The sequence below is a fragment of the Anastrepha obliqua genome, chromosome 2 (assembly GCF_027943255.1).
Source record: "Anastrepha obliqua isolate idAnaObli1 chromosome 2, idAnaObli1_1.0, whole genome shotgun sequence".
Taxonomy (NCBI): Eukaryota; Metazoa; Arthropoda; class Insecta; order Diptera; family Tephritidae; genus Anastrepha; species Anastrepha obliqua.
In genome coordinates, this window is record NC_072893.1 from 7,751,214 (window position 1) to 7,766,713 (window position 15,500).

The 15,500-nt window shown below is 37.6% G+C and overlaps 1 protein-coding gene across 1 annotated transcript in view; it reads left to right on the forward strand.

Moving 5' to 3' along the window:
* The window catches only part of LOC129237750 (thyroid receptor-interacting protein 11), a 118,684-nt gene that overhangs the window by 2,672 nt on the left and 100,512 nt on the right, over nucleotides 1-15,500 (forward strand). The window contains exon 2 of the mRNA XM_054872675.1: nucleotides 2,087-2,170. Coding sequence (XP_054728650.1) covers nucleotides 2,087-2,170 — 84 coding nt within the window. The remainder of the gene's footprint in view (nucleotides 1-2,086; nucleotides 2,171-15,500) is intronic.

A 15,500-nucleotide genomic window follows, 5' to 3' on the forward strand; every position in this document is an offset into this window, starting at 1 on the left:
TGTATACATACAAATTCAGAAATAAACTGAAATCTTGTTTCAAATAATAAAAAATGTACTCGCCCATTCATTGCAAATGTATATGCGATATTTTACAGACGAACGATATTTTGGGAAAAATATTTTATGGGAAAATTTATTGGGAAATTTTTAATTTTGGAAAAATGGCATTGGGAAAATTATTTTTTGGGAAAAAAAAATTTGGGAAAAAATATTTTATGGGAAAATTTATTGGGAAATTTTTAGTTTGGGAAAAATGGCATTGGGAAAATTATTTTTTGGGAAAAAAAAATTTGGGAAAAAATTTTTTTGGGAAAGTGATTTTGGGAAAATTGTACCCCAATCATTTGGATGAGGTACTGTGATGAGTAGATGGCTTAAAGGACCATGAGGTCGAAGTGCCATTCTCATATCAAATATATATGTAGCGTATATATGACAATGTCTATAGCATGGCGTCAATAGTGCACCTAAAATATAAAGAAAAGAAAAAGGTTATGCTTTTTTGTACCCAAAGTACCCAGGAAATTGGCCATTTACAAATATCCTCCAAATTTATTAACTTCGTTCAACAAGTATATGTAGAGACAAGACCTATAATACAGACAGGAAGATTATTGAGATGATTTTGAAACGTCTGGAGTAAAGCAAGCGCGTCTGATGTCTCCTTTACATTTTGCGCTATATTTAAATGACTTGTATTAAGATTTGCGTAGTGGTTTGAAAGTTGGCGATTTAAATATAACACTGCTTCTTTTTGACAGATGAAATAAAAACACTTACCAAAATGATGAATAATTTAGAGGCTTACTGTGATAAATGGAATTTGGAGGTTAACCAGCCAAATTGGCAATAAAAGAAAAATGGTAATATGAACGAGAGAATATTATTATAACAGACACGTGCTGCTACCTGGGGGTGGTTCTTACATCCACAATGGTTTTCCAGAAACATCTAAAAGAAAGGGACAACACGGCAATGTAAAGTATTCTTAAGCTCCCAAGCTGTTCGCCTAATTATGCAAAATGTAAATTATATTCAAAAAACAATCTTTGCATATGAAGACCTGATGGTGCCAAGCCTTCCAACAAACATTTTTTTTAATGAAACACGTTTTCTGGGCTAAGATTTTATATCAAATAGGAGTGGCTTACAGTTTAAAATGGGACGAAATGGGGTTAAAAAAACAAGTGGGCAGAAAAAAGCGAAATATCTTTAAATTGTATTAACACTACTGGCAGGTAATATATTATTAGTTTGAAGCGGTTAATATAAAATCAGCCATTTAATCTATCCTAACTAACAGGCAAAAAATGTGGAATAGAGCATTAAACAGTACGGACAGAATATAATATATAAAGAACTCGACCATAGTGTAGGTCAAAGTTATTTTAAGGAGGACATAGAAAAATTTAAAAATTTCATGGATTTTTAAAGTCCGAAGTAATTGCATTCTGCTTAATGGCCTTTACAATAAAAACGACTCTTTATGTAACTCAAATGAGAAAGCAACAATATTAAAAAAAAATCCCGCTGTGTCTTCTTTGGAAAGACCGTCCTTAGTAATAGCCAATCAGAAAAATATCAAGCAAAATTATTTTTATTAATTTTCTATCTCAAACCGTTTTTGAACTTTGCATTTGGGTCATAGTTGAACAGCTTATGTGGATTATGAAGTCTAGAGTGTGCTATAAATAGTGGGAAATAGGAAAAACTAAGATTTTTTAGATTAAATTTAAGCAAATATTCGATTATTAGTGACGAATGAGAGTGGTGGCGCGGCCTGGGGTCTGTGGGAAGGGAGTTCCATCATAAAAACATGCCTATAACCTTCATTGGGTGAAAATATGAATATATACAAATTTTTACGTCATTTGGTGTTGTCGTTTCGTAGTGATGCGCGGATAACATACAGACATTCACCTTTATAGTATACAAGTTTTGTAAGTTTTTTGTGGAAAATAAATGAATCCATCTATGTAATATATCTACCTATATGGATATTTTTAATTGGTCAAATAACGTCCACATTTTTTTTTTTAATTCTGCACTGATAAAACTAAGTTTGAAATATTTCTAATTTCAGATCGCTTTGCTGCGCAAACAAATTAACGAGATGCAAACGAAAATCTTAGATAGTGGAGGTGGATCTGCAAGTACGTCGAAATCGGTAAGTTCATGCAAGAAAGAAAAATGGCAAGCAACCAATTAAGCTTAGGCCCAAGTATTTATAGTTTAGCCTGGATTTCTTGTATTTCAGTACTTTTTAAGTGCAGAGCTAATACATGGGCATGAAAACTCCCGGGCCTAACAAAGAAAACACTTTTTTTTTGTTCAAAGTTAACTTTATTAATAAACGTAATTTCCATCAAGAGCAACGGAATCACTGCAGCGCCGCTCTAACATTTCAATACCAGTTTTGCAGCACGATTTATCTTTTGCCTGAGAGTAGGCCTCATTTTCAGCGATAGCCTCTTTATTAGAGCAAAATCTCTTACCGGCGATCATTTTTTTAGCTCTGCGAACAACCAGTGATCGGTGGGAGATAAAACTGGTGAATACGGTGGATGTGGAAGCAATTCGAAGTTCAATTCATGTAGTTTTGCCATTGGTTGGATTTACTTATGACACGATGCGGTGTCTTGATGAAATAAAACTGTGAGCAAACGCGGCATCCACTTTGAACAGAACTTTCTCATAGTCAAATGCTCATGCAATATAAAGCCAAGACGTTCTTTTGATATCTTTACGATGTCAGCTAACTCACGCAACTTCACTTTTCGATCATTCAAAACGATTTTGTGAATATTTTTGATGTTTTCTGGTGTTACCGTCTCATTTGGACGTCCACGGTGTCAGTGTCAGTCAGCAAACCATCGCTTCCTTGTTGTTTCTCATTGCTTCACTTGAACAGTATTTTTCCCCATCAAAAAGCAGTGTAAAATTAAAACATGAAGTTTTTTTTGATCCATTGTTTTGTAAATAACAAAAGTAGTGTCGCTCTTAGCTCAATAACTCACGAACTAATGAATAGAATATCACGAAATTTTAACAGCTGTCTTTTTAAGTTTAGTACTAACTGAAAACCAGGTGAATGCAATAAAACTAGTGCCATCTATGTGTTATGCCTGGGACTTCTCAGTCCATGTCTTATATGGCTAACCATTTGCTCTTGAATTGGATTTAGTTTGTAATTGAACTCAATTTTATTGCACTCCTTAGGAGTGTTTTACGCCATTTCTTTTCCTACACACTTTACCAGGGCTGATGTAGCTATAATCATATTAATGTAGACATGAGCGCATGCTAGGCACGATTGCGCATACTTACATACGTACATATGTATATATTTTCATGCTACGCATATGTATGTGTGTGTGCATAACTATATTCCCCAACCAATATTTGAATAATGATATCTCTTTAAACAAAAAAAAAACAAAAAGGTTTAAAAAGAACGTCAAATAAATGAGATAAACCCAACACCGGCCGTGCACTAGTGGCATTGGCCGTTAACAGACCGATATTGTGGTGCTTCAAATGAGTATAATTCACTTTATCGCGCCTTAAATCAATACCAAATAAAGTGAAAATCCACACAGCGATAACATTTAGTGCTGCGCTCATCCTTAACCCCGTTGTTGGTACCAATTTCCTCGAAGCGTCAGGTAGTATCTGGTATTACACTGTGCATATATGGACATATTGTCTGTAAACACACGCGTGCACATGGCTAAGTAAAAAAAGCTGTATCCGTTTGACTAGATGTGGGATAAATTAACTGTCGCATATTATGTTTGCACATAATTACATATAAAATACATAGATCAATGTGCTTCCCTATGTGCATTTGTGCATTTGTGTGTATGCGTAAAAATTGTATATAATTTTATCTTTGCCAGTGAATAATTTTTAGTTGCCGATAAGCGGCACTATTCTTATTTCTATTTATATACAAAATACATACATATGTACATAAGCACTTACCATGCTTTCATATGCGCTCTTGTGGAAGTTCACACCTTTGTACATTTGAATGTCTGCATTTGTGAACTAATAAGCGCGCTTTATCTAATTCGCTCCGTTAAATAAAGAATAAATATGCCCTTTTATAACCTTTCTTAAAAAGTATGAGTGCAACACAGATATGTAACTACAAGGTGAAGTCCAAAATAAACAAGACTGAGCTGAAATAGAAACGACAGGAGCTTTGGTCTGGTAACTTCGAGTTTATTTATTCAAAATAGTCTCATTTGGCCTCGATACGCAGTTTTGCGCGATTGAAAAGCTTTTCGAAAAAATGTTTCAGGCCCGGAATGTCCTTCGGGATGTTGGTACAAGCCTTTTTGGATGGCCTCTACGCACGCAAAACGTTTTCCTTTCATGGCCAAATGCAATTTTCCGAATAGAATATTCACAGGGAGCCATACTAGGCTAATACGGTGAGTGATTGATGGTTAAAATGCGATTTCTAGTTAAAAAATCAGTCACAAGAGTAGAACGATGAGTTGGTGCATCATCAAGCAATAAGCGCCAGTTTCCTCCTTCGCGGTATTCAGGGCGAATTCGACGAGTGCGATGCAACAAACGCTTCAGAATGCCAAGATAGAAAATTGCATTGACGGTTGGGCCCGTTGGTATGAACTCCTTGTGGAAAATTCCATTGGAATCGTAAAAACAAATGAGCATCGACTTGATTTTTACTTCTCCAAATGCAATTTTTTGGATGGTGGCTCAAAGGCACTTTGACGCTTAGTTTCAGGTTCATGTTGGAAACACCACGTTTCATTACCAGTTACAATGTTGCGAAGAAAGTTCTCGTCTTTTCTCGCCTCTTTAATGAGGTCTTTCGAATGTTGAATTCTGAGCAATTTTTGGTCCTCAGTTAACTTGTGCGGACTGGAACGTGCACAGACCTTTCATAAGCCCAAATGATCAGTTAAAATGCGATGAATCGATGTGATGGAGATATTCAACTCCGATTCCTTGAACTTCAACAATGATTTCGATGAAGTTTTCGGTGATTACAGATTTTGGACTGCCCCTATGTTCATTGTCATTTATGTCCTCATAACTATCGCTGAAATGTGGAAACCACTCATGAACTCTGGCACAAGATAGACAATCATCGCCATAAACTTTTTTCATCACTTCAAAGGTTTCGGTAAACGTTTTATCGATGTTAAAACGAAATTCGATTTTAGCTTTTTATTCGAAACTCATTTTTGTATCGATGACACAAACATACTGACACTTTAGATGCAATAACTTCGCTTCCACTCAACCGAATGTCACAAAGCTTTCACTGGAAGTCAGCTAGGGATGTAACTTCCAACGCATTAAAAAGATGGCGCCATCAAAAACATTTTTATGACGCCAGTCTTGTTTATTTTGGACTTCACCTTGTACATACACTCGGCAGAGAAAGTCTCCGTACATGCTGCTGTCTTATTTCCTTTCATCCAAAAAAAACGTATCTTTACCAAATTTCAGAGAAAAATCAAATTCTATGCTTCATTGCTAGTCTCTTGCACAATGGAAATCTGGCACCATTTTTATCGACAAATTTACAACAAAAACTAATTTCGCAACGTAGAAAAAGTCTGCGTACATGTTGTAAATCGGGTATTCACTATTCATAAAATAGTGTAAAAGTGCCGCAAAGTTATATTCGTACTTGTTTTCGTAAAATCAACAATTTAAAATGGGTTTTATGCTATAATATTATTATTTATTTTCAAATTTAAAATATGCAATGCCGGCTAAAGCAAAAGAAATAAGCCCGTCTGAAAGGGAAATTATGGTTAAACTTTTCAGAGAAGGAAAAACATATCGTGAAATCGGTCTGATTGTTGGAAGAACACATTTTTCCGTAGAAAAAGTAATGAAAACGCGCAGACATTTTGCAAAGGGTCCAGCAGAGTTACCGACTATCAGCATCCAAAGTTTTGAAAAGGTCATCTCCACTGACACAATTTGCTAAATTTTAAAGAAAGCAGACGCGCGCAAAAAAGCGCATTGCTTTCGCAAGCCGGCATGTAAACAAGCCTTGAGAGTTTTAGGAGAATGTTATTTTCTCCGATGAGAGTGAGTTTTGCGTCTTTGGAATCAAAGGGATAGTTAACTTTGGCACGAAGTTGGACGGAAGGATTGGTGGGGGAGTATTCTGTAAGGCGCTCCCCATCAAGCTCAAATTCAGGCTTCCGGACCACTGTAGTATTTTTCAAGCGGAGGTAGCCGAAATTAAGGAAGCAGTGGATGGGTTGCTTACTTCGGTAATTGCCGTTAAGGAAGTAAATATTTACTCCGATAGCCAAACGGCAATTAGGGCCTTGGGCTCGATGTTTGTGCATTCGAGATTGGTCGCGGAATGTCTGGCTTCTCTCTCGATTGCATCTGAATACTTCTATATCAGGCTCATTTGGGTTCCCGGTCACAGTGGCATAGAGCGAAATTGCTGGGCGGATGAGCTGGCTATACAGTGAACTTTGGAGACCGTTTCGTCGCAAAATGAGAGGATTGGGGTTCCCTTAAGAACCTGTGGTCTGCTCCTGGGAAGATGGGCCTCGAGTCAACTCAGCGAGCGCTGGGCTAGTGCGCAAACGTGCAAGGTCGCGAGATCCTTCTGGCCACGGGTAGATCGGGGACGCTTGAGGGATTTCCTAAGGTTAACAAAGCCCCAGCTCTTGAGTTTGGTGGGTATCCTTATCGGACATTGCCCGTTAGGTGTCCATGCGGTGAGACTTGGGTTTGCCTCAAGTCCGTTGTGCAGAAGCTGTCTTGAGGACGCTGTGGAATCACCTCAACACCTTCTTCGTAGCTGCCCTGCTCTCGTCTGGCAAAGATTTCGACATCTGGGCTCTCACTTTTTCGCTACGCCTGCGGATATAGCGGGTTCAAATATCACACACTTGGTGAAATTCATTAGTAACTTGATGCGGCTAATTACGAACGTAAATCAGCCACCGTCGGCGTCGTCGTAAGTGCGTGGCCATCATACTCTAATACCAAGGCTCCTTGCTTTCTTCTTTCTGCTTTCCCATGTATGGTATCACAACGGACGAATTTTGAATATTTGTCCAAGTGGGCCCCAAGCTAGGGCAGCCATTTAACCTAACCTAACCTAACCTAGCTTTGATTACTCTATAACGTTCCTCATCAGCTGCGATTACCACCACAATTACCAGATTTGAATCCTATAGACAACATATGAGATTTCTTCTTATTCTTAGTTCACAGTCCTTGGTGAACCATTGCTTCCTTCAAAGCGTCTTGCCATCGATCTCGATTTACAGCCACTTCCCTCCACCATTGCACGCGCATTTTCCTGAGATCAGCTTCGACATCTTCTAGCCACCTTTTCCTCGGGCGTCCCCTCTTTCTTTATGGGATTAATAAAGGGATTTACTGGTACAAAAAATCCGCCAGCGCACAATTACCTCAATGGCTATGCTCAAGGAAGTGCTGCGCGAGGAATGGGCTGAAATCTCTTCGACGGAAACCTCTAAGCTTTTCAATTCCATGCCAAAACCCCTAGCGGAATTTCGAAGCGACTTATTACATTTTTTTGCAAAAAAATTTGGAAGAAAAATAATTTTGCTTAACGCATACTTTTTCTAATGGATTTTGAAGCCGAATGCATGTTTTTTTTGTTTATCTGTTATTGATGGAGAATTTATCTTCTTCTTCTTCTCTTTTCATAAAACTGAAAGCTAAATATCCTTGAATGAATTTAAAATAAATTGGATTTTATAAAAATTATACAAAAGCCTTTTTTCAATGAATTATTTTTGTTGATTCCTTGTACGCAGACTTTTTCTACCGAGTGTAGCTATTCATACATTTGCCCTTATATTTATGAAATCTAGCATAAAGCCATTCTTTTTTGTTTTTCCGGTTTGCGCTTGTGTAGGTGGGCACCCTTGATAATTATTTTTTGCACAACTGTACTAATAACAGTAGCAGCTTTCTGGAAAGTTGTTAAGGCCAAGCTTCTGCACCGATTTGCAGTGTGCCTTCACGTTGTTGCGCAAATGAGCGGGTCTACAACGGACTTCTGATTTCAAAGGTCTGTCTTTTACCTGTTTTATGTCCACAGCGCAGAGCGGGCCCAAGACTTACCGTCTGTATGTCTTTCATAAATTGCACAACTCTGCTTCTTCTATAATTTGTTATTACGAGCTGGAAATGTTATTTAGAAATTTATAGTTAAATTTATGTCACTTCCTGTACACCATTTTTTCTTACCTACAAATATGTATAAGTATAACTACATACATACACTAAATTTAGATTAAAATCAGGTTAACACGTCTGCAATTTAATTAGCATTAAATACAGACATGGGCAACTAAACGGAAACCTAGTCGGATTTTGATGCTCGTTAAATTTTTGGATTTATATTTTCCAAAGCTAACGTTAGGCAAAATAAAATATTTGAGTAAATATCTACTGGGTTGTTTAATAAGTTTTGCGATTCGACAAAAAAACTCAGTTTTATGGTGTGAAGTACACTTCATTATTCAGTATAGTCTCCCAAACATAAAAACTTAGCAAAATACATGACAATAAGCAACTCGGACATTTAATTTATTACGTTTGGTTCTTTCTATGCACTGTTCTACCGAGAGCAAATTAGTTGTGGGATTCCCCGTTTTAAAGTGCCAAACAATCGCAATAATGCCAGATGTCCCACTTCTTTTTTGACACCAATTTTGCGAACTTTTTATAACAAGAAGCTAATAGATTTGTAAATTATTATTACTATTCTTAAAATCCTATTTGAATCCCAATAGAAAAATATAAAAATATTTAACTTGCATTATTTACAAAAATTTTGAATATGAAGCTGCCTGCTATGTATGTCTGAGTTTTTTGTTGAGTCACTGTACGCTTCCGCAGCTGTTATGACCTCATAATTTAATGGAAAACGTTTTCCCCGTATGCATTTTTTTAGGTCTGGAGACAGATGGAAGCCGCTAGGGGCCAAATCCTTAACAACTCGAACTTTAATTCGCGGATTAGAAACTGCTCTTGTGACACGGTCCATAGTCCTGATGACAATGAATTTTTTTCTTTTGTAAAATCGGTCTTTTTTAACGATTTTTTTTCTTCAACTGGTCTAAAAGGTTACAATAATATTCAGAATTTATTTGTTTACCAGTTTGCAAATAATCCACAAACAAAATTCCTTTCGCATCCCAAAAACCTGATGCTAACACCTTCTTGGCCGATTTTGGGACACGAACTCGTTTCAGGCTCACATCATTCTTTAGCTTCTTGTCTTGATTCAGGATCATGGTGATGAAACAAAGTCTCATCCATAGTGATGAATCGACGCACAAAATCCACTTTATCCTTTCGAAAAGGTTCAAAATGTTGCGGCAAACAGCTTTTTGAGACGCAATACTTCAGTCAAAGTATTGTTGACACGGTCCAATGAGATACCCAGGGCTTCTACTAAATCTCTTTCAGTCACTCGACGACTTTCCAATACGATATCTTGTATTTTTTTCTACGATTTCTGGTGTTACTGCTGTTTTTGAACTCCTTGACGGGAATCGTCTTCAAGGCTTGTACGACCAGGTTTAAATTCAGCAACCCATCTTTTTACTCTACTAATTGATGGCGAAAAGTTCTTACATACTTTCCACATTCGTTCATAAATTTCCTTTGCTTTTAAACCTTCCAAAAATAAATCACTGCGAGTCACACGAGTTAACACACATTTTGCAGTTTTAGGTACTTTTTTCCTAACACACTATATTTTTCTTGGTGTAGATTCTATGAAAATTATATTTATCTCCAATGATTGCTAACAGTCTAGGATTTCCAAGAAATACTTCGTCAACTCCCGACTTTAGAAAAACTTAACACAACTATATTTATTTATTTATGACCTAAAATACTCAACGCCAAAACTAATATTGAAATATGTGATAACCCTCGAGCGATGCCGTAAGAGACTCTAAACAAAGAACGATTAGACGTGACAAAAGAAGAACTGAAAAAAGCAATCTTGTAAAATTTTTGCTGAAACAAAGGACAATTTTATTTGATTCGAAACTAAAATTAACAGTTACCGGCACTTTATATGTATGCTCGTGAAATTCAACAAAAATCACAGATATGTGCACTCGGTAGGTAATGTGTTAATTCCATCTTTTGAACGAGATGAATTTTTAAGCTTACTGAAAGAAGAAGAAATAAAGCTCGTAGGTGAAAACCTTATATGTAAGTTTATGCTAAAAAATACCAAATTTTTCCATAAAAATATCGAATAATAGCACGCAGTGTTTCAAAAGCGCCAAATATAATATAAAAGCCAAACGCTCATATAGGTTAAGGGGTTATATACCTTGTGGTCCGGTGAAATTAGCGAAAGTTGGGTTTTTTTTTAAAGATATGTAGCAATAATTTTATTGTATAAAAGTTTTTATTATTGGATATTACAATGTTTAAAGAAAAAAAAAGGCTTTGTTTGTGTAAAAATATTTAAAAATGGCGGAGTTATGGCGTTTTCCCTCAAGACCCTTTTTTTGGAAGAGGCTTGCGGTGGACGCGATTCAAGTCCACCAAGTCAACTGAAATCAAAAAATCGAAAAGATTTCATTAGTATAGGGTTATATCTTCTTAGTGAACGATCAATATATTAAATATTTTGATTTTTGTGAAAATAGGAACATGTTTTTAAAAAACTCCACTTCTACAGTCCTAAAATTGGCATTAAAAAATTCATATCTGCAAAATAAAAATTTATACATAAAAAGTTGATCGTTCACTAAGAGGCGACATCAATTACGAACAATTTAAAAAAAAAATTATAAAAATCGGTTGAATACTTTTTTTGCAATCGCGTCCACCGCAAAAGCATTTTTGGAAAAACACGTTTTTGAGATAATCGCGTTTAAAGTTTCAAGCGCCGCATGAGGCCGTACGCCCAGGACGTGACGACGCACAATTTAAAACGCTGTAACTTTCGATCTATTGCTCAGATCTCTATGAAATTTTTGGAAAATGTTCTCAAGGGATTGTACTTTACGATAAAGAAATAAAATTTATTTTGATTTTTTTGAAAAACACAAGGTATATAACCCCTTAAGTTTGTTAGAGAGGCAGAAGAATGGTTGGAGTACTAAAGTTGGCAAATAAGAGACACCTTTTACAGTGCCGTACTTCCCTACAGACTTATGCAACATATTTAACGCAGACTTCCCCAGGCCTCAATCTATAATAATAAATAAAGAAATCGAGGATCTGTTTTTAAAGAGAACAGCCTCTTTGTAAATTTTCATTCATCGTTGCTAATAGCACGACATCAGTTTTATGCGGCCTCCGAAAGCCACATGGGTTTTCATGAGGATATTTTCTAGGGCAGAAGAATCTTCGGAGTATAGCCTGTGTCTGCCGAGTGGCGAGTACTGCTTTTTCTAAACATTTCGCACCTAACATTTTGAGAATCTTCTGGTGTTTTATACTCAGAGTGGGAACAGCCTGTTTCCTGGCCCTACCGTTAAATCAGATAGACGATGATGATGGATGATTTCACTGTGCTTGGCCGGGGTTTTGGGCTGCTAAAATAACAGCAACCGGTTCTGCTCTCGTTTCTCTGAGAATCGGTTCCACGCTCCCAGAACGTGCCGCATTTAAAAACGGTCAAGAACTCAAACACACTCATTTGAGTAAAAATCACACACAAATGTATAGGAAATGCTTTATGCTGTTACAACAACAACAAAATCATGTTTTGGGCTATGTGAGATCATTATTGTTCAGCTAAGTTCATCTAACGTAAAAGGATCGGGAAAATGTTTGGTTACATATTCTATATTTCACAACTACAGGGTGGCTGATGAAAGCCGCTACCAAAAAAAAATTGAATAACTTTTTTTCTTTTTAAGTTATCTGTTCCATTTTTGTTTTAATTTGCAGATTGATCTTTAAAATTTATTAAAATGGATACATGGGACACGCAAACAAGAATTTGGATAGTCCGCCGCTATCACGCACTGGAGTCCGTAGTTTTGGTACAGAGAGAGTACAGGCGGATGTTTGGCGGCGATCCCCCGAGCAGATGGACCATAATGAGACTGGTGAATAATTTTGCTGAGCAAGGAACAGTCGCAAGAAGGCCTTATCATCGAAACCCACCAGTTCGGACGGAGGAAACGATCGCTGCTGTAGCTGCAGCTATACAAAGCAATCCAAGGGTTTCAACAAGAAGCTTATCTGCTCAACTTGGTATCAGCCGACAGTCTTTGCAAACAATAATGCACAAACATTTAGACTTATTTCCCTACAAAATTCAAATGGTTAACAAACTGAATGCAGCAGACTTGTCGATTCGCTTGGAATTTTGCCAGAAGATCCTGCAAATGGTGGAAGAAGACCAAAACATGTTAAACTGCCTTTTCATGTCTGATGAGGCCCATTTCGATTTAAACGGCAATGTGAACAAACAAAATTGTCGAATATGGAGTAGTTCTAACCCACAGATACTCCACGAGACGGAATTGCATCCTCTTCGCGTGACAGTGTGGGGTGCGGTTTCTTCACGCTGTATTGTCGGGCCTTTTTGAAGAAAATGGTCACACCGTTACGGTTACTGGAGACCGTTATTTGAAAATGCTGAAAGAATTTTTCTATCCAGAACTACGCCGAAAGAGAATTCCTTTCCACTCTGTGTGGTTTCAACAAGATGGGGCAACGTCTCACATAGCCCAGACTGTTATGACAGAGTTGCGACGAAAATTTCCCAATAAACTGATTTCAAGAAACTCCGAATTTCGTTAGCCCCCAGGTCGCCTGACCTTACTACACCTGACTTTTTCTTGTGGGGTTTATGTAAACAAGAAGTTTATAAAACAAAGCCAACAAATTTGGATGAACTAAAACAATCCATTCGGGCAACAATTGCGGCTATTCCTGTCGCAACTCTCAAAGCAGCAATGAACAACTTTTTACTAAGAAGCCGCACTTGTGTCAACGAGCATGGGGGGCATTTAAATTCAATTATTTTTAAAACTAGTTAAGCTACATTTAATAAAATTTAATGACCTTCAACTTAAAAAAAAAAATAAATGAATTCCATACACTAAAAAAAAGTTATTTGAGTTTCTTAATGTAGCAAAATTCATCAGCCACCCTGTATGTTTTTTGTTGGAATTGTTTGAAACCCGCGAATATGTTTTCGTTTAGCTCATGTATTGATACTCGTAAAATGTGCAGTCCATGCGGGATTTATTTCACAATTTCATAATTATCAAACTCATCACTCGCATAAGCGAGCAGATAAATGCCATTTTGCGACTTATCCAATTAAATTATAACAACCTAATATGCACATTTATAACGGGTGTTTTTATTGAGATATTAAACTTTCTTCAAATATATACGCGCCGAATGGGTAGATCCGAGTCCTCCACCAATTGATCAGGGTGGTGAGAAGTGAAAGTCAAGGAAGATAGATACCTGGTGAAAAATAAATTTTTGAGGGGAGCTTTGGATTCTACGTCATTCGTTTTGTGTTTCACATAATTTAGCTTTAGCTTAGTGAAACAGAAAACGACGTCGGCATATCTGTCAAATTCGCTCAGAGCCGAATAACGGTCTGCAAGGTAGTACACTTCTAAAAATCTTTTCACCATGCGTGAAAGTGGTGATGTAATAATTACCCAAGGATGATCTGGTAAACCTAGGTTTGCTCTTTAACTATGGTGAAAAAGAAAATTGTGAGGGGAACTTTGGCTGCCCCGCTACTTTTAGATTCGGCAGCCGAACCCTGCACGATTATTTCACATGTATTCACACACTCGTCCAATCAGTCGTTGTTCAGACGGCAATGAAGTGTCATTGGTTGATTTTTTTCGTATATCACCAACACAATCTCAGTTGTTTTGTAAACAGCTGATTCTGTCAAATTCGCTGAGAGCCGAATAACGGTCTGCTAAATAGCACACCTATAAATATCTTTTCACCATGATATATATATACATATATATTGTATATACATACTTACTTTTTTTTCTTATTCACTTCGATCGGCATCATAGAACCTTGACAAGAGGTTCTGGTTCTGGGTTGTTGGTTTTTCGCCATCCTATGTGATCTGCTAGTTCGGGCAACATCGACCTTCTCCAAGTATTTTTTGGTCGATAACGACCTTGCTCCCTTACGGGTTCCAGTCCAGTGCCATTCTCTTGATGGTTTTCTAAACGTGTGACCTATCGCTGGAGCGTACTTCTTTTTTTTCTTTAACCGAGCTTCTCCTGCAATTTACAGTGTTCGATGTTAATGCTATCCTTCTAAGGGAAGACCTGTAGTTTTACGTGTATATCGTCTCTGAAGGGGAGAATCAACCGCTATTAGAAAACACTTTTTTATATTTTATATTTCATATCTATACTTGGAACCACCGAATGGATTTCAAGGACAAACTAGGCAACTACCGCGACGGCACACAAATATCAATGAATTGGCAAATATTTTGGCTTTTTGACGCACCTATGGGTGACTTTCAGGTCGGGAATTATAGCCGATTTGCCACGTAGGCTGTATATAAACACCACCCGTAAAAAGCATTTCGAAAGACTCATATCGATACAAAGTGGTCAAATAACCAACTTATTTCTTGAGCTGATTCGGTCACTAAAATTTTACGAATGTTATTCGTCTTGCAGCAATAACTTCACCACTAACGATCTATCTTCTCCTTTTTGTTTGGCGCGATAGCCGCTTAAGTGATTTTGACCGTGTTGTTTTTCATGCTAACCGGCACCAGTTGGACACACAAAGTGCAGCCAAGTCCTTCTCCAATGGACCGAGGTCTAATACTCACCCGCAGAATTTTTCTCTCAAACACTCCAAGGGACGCTCGTCTAAGCTTCTGCTGATCCCAGACAGAGATCAATGGTTAAGTTCAGAGAACCTATTAACGGGATATCAGCACACTTTCTACACCGACGGCTCCAAAACCAGTGATGGTAGCTGATCTGAATGGTACTTAGACGAAGACACTAAGTACTCCTATGCCACCGGGCAGATGGCCACGGTATTCTTTACGGAAGTCGACTTCTTGAACTTGGAATACTGGATAATTGAGAAAAAGTGGCGGGGTAGCAGTATTGGAATTTGTAGTAACAGTCAACCTACACTGAAAGCCCTTGGTAACCCACGCTGCTCTTCGAAGTTAGTCTTATTTGGGTGCCTGGACATTGTGGTATTACAGGGAACGAGTTGGCTGATAAACTGGCTAATGAAGGCTCTGTAAGTAAGCCACTAGGACCTGAACCCTTTGTAGGTGTCAATTCCGCATCGATTCAACTATGGATTGACGACTTCAAGAGATCTACCCATTGAGGACGTTGGCCTCGGTTGAACTCGCGATCTTTCTCCTAAAACTCAGCAGAAAGGGCCTAAGAGTACTGGTGGGTGTAATCACGGGTCAGCAACGTCCTTGTGGCTCGATATGCCTATCTTGTCTTGAGTATGACGACACTGCA